The 9,205-nt window shown below is 34.9% G+C and overlaps 1 protein-coding gene across 3 annotated transcripts in view; it reads left to right on the forward strand.

The window, feature by feature from the left end:
* LOC145268244 (3 beta-hydroxysteroid dehydrogenase/Delta 5-->4-isomerase type 4-like) overlaps nucleotides 1-9,205 on the forward strand; it is a 158,750-nt gene that overhangs the window by 139,881 nt on the left and 9,664 nt on the right. For all 3 annotated transcript variants that reach the window (XM_080123571.1, XM_080123569.1, XM_080123570.1), the window contains one exon: nucleotides 2,986-3,150. In XM_080123571.1, the coding sequence (XP_079979697.1) occupies nucleotides 2,986-3,150 (165 nt within the window). The remainder of the gene's footprint in view (nucleotides 1-2,985; nucleotides 3,151-9,205) is intronic.

Here is a 9,205-nt window from a genome sequence, read left to right on the forward strand (position 1 = left end):
ATCCTGCCTTGACAGAGTACAAAATAGACTTCGTGGCTTAGTGGGGGATGCCCTTTTCTCTACCCTGCAACCTCTCTCCCACAGAAGAGACGTTGCGAGCCTATAATTGTTTTATCGTTATTTCCATGGCAGGTGCTCGTCTGAACTCCAATCTCTCGTCCCCCCCCCTCGCCAATCTTTCACGAAAAACACCCGTCTAGCTGAATCCACTGTGAAAAATTTCCTCCACTCTATATATGTGCCTAAATCAAAACGCGGATTCCATGAACAAAGCTTCTTTCTTAGAACTGCACGCCTGTGAAACTCTGTTCCGTCTGCCTGCTTCCCACCGGACTACAACTTGGATGTCTTCAAGTCCAACGTTAACAAATTCCCAATGAACCGCCCCCTTAAGTAAACACTTCATCAAATCTCCACACTAACGTACTGTACTTGCAATAACCCTTATCCCAGAGTGGCTTCCGGGCCTTGATAAGTGGTGATCACTGTGTAAAAAAAAAAAAAAATTGTAGGAGAATAAATTAGTACTTAGTATAGCCATAGTAATAGCTTAAAAATAAAAATAAATATATAATAACTATGAAAATATAAATAATATTTAAGAATTAATAAAAAATATGTAAAATACTAAGTAAAAAAAAACAAAATAAAATATACGGATGAAAATAATTGTAAGAATAATGATTTATGATTAGAATGACATCATAGGAGATAAGAATTAAAATACAGTAATAATTATGGACGTTAAGAGGTGTCAAATAAGTAATAGTTAAAACATAATACAATCAGAGACGTAAAAGTAAATAATAAAAAAATTAGATTAAAAAAATTTAATAAATTTAAAAATTAAAAAAATATTTGAAATTTTAAAAATTAAAAAATTTTTTTAATTTAAAAAATTTCTTTTAATCTAAAAAAATCTAAATATCTAAAAAAAAAAAAAAAAAATATGAAAACAATTTTAGAATTTAAATTTCTCAAAAAATTTCTTTTAAAAATTTAAAAACTAAAAAATTAAAATTTTTTTAAAACACTTAAAAATTTTTTTTTAAATGTAGGGAGATTCTAACCCGGCTATGAAGCCATCTCTGACTCCATTAGCAAGGATCAAACCCCATGACCAACCTCAACTGCGAGAAATATCGTTGAAATTCAAGCATTTATTTTTAAATGTCATAACATTCATCCAGAGTGATCTAATGATTATAACCTCATGACCTATGCATGCGAGCTTAAGTGACCGACTTTCATTTCAACTTTAAAGTGCTCAGCAATAAAACCGAGTTCTTAAAGGGGCTGATATTATTATTACTATAATAATTTTTAAATATCTACAGACGGTAGTGTTTCATTCTTTCTGGAATCATCAGTGTATATATATATATATATATATATATATATATATATATATATATATATATATATATTATAAGCTCTATTTCCTATTTGGTTTTATCGAGCTTTTTTATCTGGCTGAGATAATTTTATAAATATTAATTCTTTAATATTTATAATTTACTTTAATTTTACCATCTTGGATAATTTTGGTAAATTCAATTTTCATTTTATATATATATATATATATATATATATATATATATATATATATATATATATATATATATATATATATATATATATAAAAATGAAAATGAAAATTGAATTTACCAAAATGATCCATGATGGTAAAATTAAAGTAAATTATAAATATTAAAGAATTAATATTTATAAAATTATCTCAGCCAGATATAAAAGCTCGATAAAACCAAATAGGAAATAGAGCTTATAATATGAGCAAAAAGTTAATAAAACATGTTAAAAAACACTTTGAAATGAGTTAAAAACATATTTAATCTGAAAAGGAAACACTAGATAAATGGATAGTCCTTAATCTGCGGAGTTTCGAAGAAATACTCTCCTTCTCATCAGAGGGTAGGAATTAACAAAATGCGGGACTGGATTTTGCATGCAGAAGTATTTGATGAAACAACAAGTAAGTCAAAGATCTTACTTGAAAACAAAATAAGTTAAGCAGAGGGAATATGGTGAAGAAAAAGGTGATTACACATGAATGGTTTCCTTTTCAGATTAAATATGTTTTTAACTCATTTCAAAGTGTTTTTTAACATATTTTATTAACTGTTTGCTCATATATATATATATATATATATATATATATATATATATATATATATATATATATATATATATACACGCACACACACACACACACACACACACACACAAGGGACGTTCCAAAAGTAATGCCTCCTATTTTTTATTCCACCTAGATGCATCAGATAAAATTGTAAATTCTATCTTGTACATTCACAACCTGAAATTTTCATCCATCTGCTGCAGATATTGACGGTATGAGAAAGCAATCCTGTCATGAACATATGTCAGAAACATAAGTGCATCATTGAATTTCTCCATGCAGAACAAATTGAACCGATCAATATTCACAAGCGCCTGATGAGCATTACAAAGTCGTTGCAGTTTATATCAGCACAGTTAGGAGATGGGTTTGTAGATTTCAGAGTAGTGACACAGTGCGATCTGGATTTCTACAACTAAGGCTTCAAACGAGGCTCGCAAAAATGCATTGAAAATAGTGAAGACAATGTAGAAAAAATAAATTCTGGAACACAAAAGGTCATTCGTTTTAATGGTATCCCTCTTGCCTTCATAGCTCGTCAAAAAAACAAATAGTAGGTCTTACTTTTGAACGAAGTGTATATAGTAAAAAGCATCTAAACCAACCCAGCATAAATTTTCAAAGTAGAATTAAGTTTATATCAAATTTTTAAACAACTGTTCTTCGCTTGCTTGCTTGCTTGCTTGCTTGCTTGCTTGTTTGTTTGTTTGTTTGTTTGTTTGATTGATTGATTTTTTGTTTTTTTCTTTTTTAAAGCTTGTTTAAAATGTTCTTTTATTTCCAAATTTCATTTTTATTGAAATAATTACGTTTTTGTATTGAAACAGTTCATGATGATGTGAAGCCGGTCAAAGAATTTATTGGAGACGTATGCGACCCCAGCAAAGTAAAAGATGCCCTGAGAGGGGCGAATACCGTTATTCATATCGCAGGACTTGTGAGCTTCGATACATTTCCAGAAATTGAAAAGATGAACAGAATAAATATTTCAGGTGATTTTTTTTCTTTCTTCTTTTTTTCTGTTGATTTTTCTTTTTTTATTTTTGTATTTAATGAAACATTTTTTGGTTGTTTGGTTGTTTGCATTAAATGTAATTCTATAAATCTGACAAACAGCAAAACAATAAAACAAGCGTGCTTCAATTGGCATGTAGAGCAAGGGTGCTATAAATTTAAACACAAGCCGATACAGAGGCCTAGCGCTTGCCCAATTTTGCCTTGAATTACTGTGCCGTTCGTGTAATTATTACATCTCATGGAAGTCAGTTCCAAAATATAGATGTCTATTGTCCATCCTATTGTCCATGTTTGCTATGAAGAAAAGAGTCACCAAGTTTTGGTTAAAAACAAGACTTTTATTTTGATCCAAGATTAACATATATTCCGAAGACATTTTTGCCTACAAGAAGTTCAGTCTGAAATTAATTATGGTGATTCATTTATTTATCAAGACTGTCACCTATAGCATGAATGGCTTTTTATGAAGCTACCAATTTCAAAGCAAATCTCAGTCTTGGCCCAGGAGTTAGAAGGACTCATGTCCCAACTTGACTCTTGTCAAATCAGCATTCGCAGTTGTTGTGGGAACCAGGAGTAGCAGCAGTACCCAAATAGCCCTTTTTCAGAGCAAACTACCACAAATAAATAATGCGATTTACACTTCGCTCTCTACTGCTGCCTGCCTTGTGGAACTCCCTTTCATAGCCTGTCAGTCCTGTTCCTGAACCTAATTCAACTTTGGCTCATTTCCAGTGACCCCAGCTCACTCTTGCAGCTCCAGCCCATTCCTACAACAACCTCAGCGGCCTCCAACTCACTCCTGCAGTTTTCAGCAACTCCAACTTACTCTTGCAGCCTTCAGTGTTTCCCGTTCACTCCACCGGCCTCCAATTAACTTCTGTAACTCCAGCATTTCCAGCCATCATCTCCCGTGGCCCTTGACATCTGGTTACCAGCTTCAGTTTATATCAATGTCCAACATCCAGTTTCCAGTACCCACTAACAATCTGCTACCAGTCCAGTACCCACTGACGTCCAACTACCAGTTTCCTGTATCAGATCCCAGCTACACAACTCAGATCCACCTGAAGTGTGTCATCCTACCCCAGGGACGCAAGAATCTCAACCCCACAAGACGCATCTTCTTGTTCTGGCTGATCCTGATATCAATTGCTATATGCCATACAATTTACCGTTTTTGCTCGGTAAATTAAAACATGATACTTATCGTCTTTAAACGATCATCTGTATTTGTCATCTCCATTTGCTATTGCCATTACTTTCCTTGCCTAGCATCTATTTTATTAGTTGTATAGAGGATTGGTACCTTCACACGTTTCAACCACTCTGCAACAACAGTATAGACTGCGCAACAATCATGGCTACATTTTTCATTAAAACATATTTTATTTAACTGTTTAGCTCCAAAATTCTATTTTCTTATATCTACTATAAAGGAAGGTAGATATACATATATACCCATGTGTAGGATTCACTCCTAAACTATGGAAAGATAATTATGTACTAGTATATAAAAGGAACTTTGTTTGTTTGTTTGTTTGTTTGTTTGTTTGTTTGTGAGTGTTCATGCCCTATGGACTCGAAAAGAGCTAGACCGATTTTTATGAAATTTCACACAAAGATACTTTATGCATCTGACAGTGTTCTTAGATAGGTTTTGTATTGGAATTTTTTCGATAAGTATTAATAATCGAAGAAATCTGATGAGAGAAGGAACACTAACCAACCCCTACAACTAACATCTCTCTCTCTCTCTCTCTCTCTCTCTCTCTCTCTCTCTCTCTCTCTCTCTCTCTCTTTTCTTAATGGCAAAAAGCTTAATTGTAAATAAAACTTATGTTGATAAATTCGTCTCTGTGTTGATTTTGAGAGTGCAAGCTAGAAAATTACATATACATTCAACCACGCAACGCTGACAATACGACTTCATTCAAGAATCTGAGTTCACTACAGAGCTAACCCCCTTTTCATTAGTTTTTTTTTTACATAAACGTCACCATTTATCAAGGCCGATAGGCCACTCAAGGATAAGGGTTAAAGAGTGTACAGTAGTCAAAAGGACAATATAGTAATCGATAGTAATGGAAATTCGGTAAACTTGTTAACTTGAGTGGAACAGCTCATCAGAAATTTTTTCACGTTGGACTTGAAGACAACCATATCATAGACAGCTGGAAAGCAGGAAAACGGAAGACAATTCCACAGGCGTGCAGTTCTAAGAAAGAAGCTTTGATCATGGAATCTATGTTTAGGTTTAGGTACAGATAAAGAGTGGGGAAAATTATTGATAATGTTTTCAGCTAGTCTAGTGTTTCTTGTGAAAGTTTGGCGAGGGGGGACCATAGATTGAAGCTCAGTTGAACACTTTCCATGAAAATAATGATAAAGCAGAGACAAACTCGCAACATCTCTTCTGTGAGATAGAGGTTGCAGCAAAGAGAAAAGGACATCTCCCACCAGGCCACAAAGTCTATTTTGAACTCTATCAAGGCAGGACAAGTCTTTTCTAGCAGCTCCTGCCCATATGTGGCAACAGTATTCCATCCTTGGACGTATCTGGCTCTTATATAGATAGAGAATTGCATCAACAGTGAGATATCTACTGGATCGATAGAAGGATCCGAACATTTTTCCAGCGGCCTTGGCAACAGATTTGATGTACGTATTCCATTTAAGATCAGGAGTAAAGGTCAAGCCCAGAAGCCTGTCAAAACTTGAAGCCTCCCCAAGACGAGAGCAATTCATTTTAATTGATGCCAGGTGGGGATCAGAACGTTGGTGATGTAAAGATAGAAGCTTGGTTTTAGATGCATTAAAAGTAACCAGCCACTCCTTTCCCCATTGTACGACGTGATCAAGATCAGAGGAGAGAGAATCGGAGAGAACTTGGTCGTTTACTGTCTTAGATGTGCTACCATAGATGTTAGTGTCATCAGCAAAAATGTCTACGAATGATGTAAGGATGTGATTTGGAAGACCATTAATGTAGATCAGGAAAAGAGTTGGGCCCAGGATGGACCCCTGAGGAACTCCAGCATTAATACTGTGAGCTTCAACTACTACTCTTATGAACCTATCAGAGAGAAATGATTTAATAATTGAGAAGACATTTCCAGCTATACCATAGTTGGAGATCTTGTGAAATAAACCTTTATGCCATACCCTATCAAAGGCTTTAGATATGTCAAGAGCAATTGCCCTAGAAAGGTTGCCTCTGTCGAGAGATTCGCTAATTCTAGGAGATATAACTGTAAGCACATCTGCTGTAGATCTAGCAAGACGGAAACCATATTGTGTGTCACTAAGAAGGTTATTTTTGCTGAGATGGTTGATTACTTCTCTATTTAACACAGATTCCAGCAACTTACTCATGATGCACAGGAGACTTATTGGCCTATACTGAGAGGGGGATGAACGATCACCTGAATTCTTAAATACAGGGCATACTGATGAGATTTTCCAGGGTGATGGGAAGCAATTCTCCTTAAGACAACATTTAAACAGTTTTGTAAGTATGGGTGCTAGTTCTGGTTGAAGTTTTTTCAGTACTATAATTGGAATATCGTCAGGGCCGGTTGCTTTACTGGAATCAAGGTTTTTGATTAGCTTGGCAACATCACGTACAGATATTTGTATATCACATAGTGTGTTTTCTGATACAGGAGGAAATATTGGGGGTTGGCGGCCTTGGCCGCAAAGGGTAGAATTGGCTGCAAAGTTCTTGGCAAAGAGTTTGGCTTTGTCTGATGCTGACGAGATTAACTCAGGTCCATTGATGATAGTTGGGATGGAGCAGACGCTTCTGTTCAAGATTCTGTTTGCAATTTGCCAAAACTGGTGGGAACCAAGGCGCTGCTAAGCTACTTTGGACTTGACGGAATGAGCATATAACTCTCTTGCGTTCTTTATTACTTTCTTATAATGGTTGCTGGCAGTCCTGAAAGCAGCTTTAGTTTCCATACATCTATTACATTGGAAGCATTGGAAAAAGTGATTTCTGTGCGCAATGGCAGCAGCACATTCTGGAGAAAACCATGGCTGGCTGTTAGGTTTTTGCTGGAACTTTTTCGAGGGTATGAAATTGTCTATACCTACAATTAACCATTCTGTCAGGTCTGATGCTATAGACGACACATCCTTTTTAAACATGGAATGCAGAGGAAGATCCGATATAAATGTATGGAAACTATCCCAGTCAGCCATAGTGTATTGATATACTGTACGATGGAGAGGTACGTCTGAGGACTTATTACATTTCATTTTTATCTTAATTGATACAACTGAGTGGTCGGAAGATCCAAGAGGAGACAGAACAGAAACTGAACATAGTTCAGGGCAAGTTGTGAGAAAAATGTCTAGGAGACTTGCATACTGGCCGTCATTGTCGGGCACACGGGTGAGTTCGTGAGCAATCTGAGTGAGGTCATAAGCAATGGAGAAATCATGACAGAATCTCCCCTCATCATCGGTCTTGTTTGAGTGGGTCAACCATTCCTCATTGTGAACATTGAAGTCTCCACATACGTGAATGTTAGCTGAAGGATATGCTAATAGAACTTGGTCAGTTTTCTCAGATATGCTTTTAAAGATAGTAACTCCGCTGTTATGGGGGCAATAGAGAGTAAATATAAATGCCGTAGTGTGAGCTAGTGCTACTCGGAAGCACATATAGGGCAAGTTAGGATCTTCTCTGGAGATGTCCCTACCACATGGAAAGCCATCTTTTATATAGACACATATTCCATGCCCATGGCGATCTTGGGGGTCAGTTTTGGAAGTTAGGTTAAAGTATCCTTTAATTAAAAAATTTAATGAGTTAAAAAAAAACCCAAAAACATGGGATTTACACCTGACGATGGTCAGAGGTTTAAGCAACCAAAACGTTATGCCAATAACACCAAGATAAGATATTTGTCTGAACAATCAAAACAATATTAAAATTGTTTTTGTTTTTTTGTTGTTTTTATTTGATTAAATAAATAATTTAAATGAAACATTTTTCGAATTAAAGTAACTTTGAAGGGTCAACAACAAATAAATAATTTAAATGAAATATTTTTCGAATTAAAGTAACTTTGAAGGGTCAACAACAAATAAATAATTTAAATGAAATATTTTTCGAATTAAAGTAACTTTGAAGGGTCAACAACAAATAAATAATTTAAATGAAATATTTTTCGAATTAAAGTAACTTTGAAGGGTCAACAACAAATAAATAATTTAAATGAAATATTTTTCGAATTAAAGTAACTTTGAAGGGTCAACAACAAATAAATAATTTAAATGAAATATTTTTCGAATTAAAGTAACTTTGAAGGGTCAACAACAAATAAATAATTTAAATGAAATATTTTTCTAATTAAAGTAACTTTGAAGGGTCAACAACAAATAAATAATTTAAATGAAACATTTTTCGAATTAAAGTAACTTTGAAGGGTTAACAACAAATAAATAATTTAAATAAATATTTTTCGAATTAAAGCAGCTTTAGATTTTTTTTCCCAAAACATTTTTTAATTGAAGTAAAATTTTCCTGTTCTTTAACCAAGAAGTGCCACCTGGCGACTGTTTAGTGAAATGTACCAAAGAAGAAGGTCGCCGTCCGCATACTGCAGATGTGGCAGACTTTCTTCCTTTCCTTTCTCTGTTATGTTTTGTTTTATTCTTGCTCCCCCTTTTCTCCCCCCCCTCTCTCTCTCTCTCTCTCTCTCTCTCTCTCTCTCTCTCTCTCTCTCTCTCTTATGGAGAAGGTCCGGGCAATCCTGGGAGAAAGTGGCCTGTATTCATGATACCTGGGATGTGTCAATATTACGTGAATCGGCCAGGGATGCTAACCGATATAAAAATGGGTTAGACCCAAACCACAAAAGAGATAATAAACAGAGCTCGCGCAAATAAGCTAATCAGGTCAATCGTCCACATGTGTCCTGATCCTTTCATTAATTTCAGACTGATTGAAACTCTTAGTTTTCCCTTGCTCAAAAACGTCACATCATTCATCATATCCTGATATGGCTGAACTGTTTT

This window comes from Euprymna scolopes, chromosome 43 (genome assembly GCF_053919585.1).
Source record: "Euprymna scolopes isolate OS-2025 chromosome 43, ASM5391958v1, whole genome shotgun sequence".
Lineage (NCBI taxonomy): Eukaryota > Metazoa > Mollusca > Cephalopoda > Sepiida > Sepiolidae > Euprymna > Euprymna scolopes.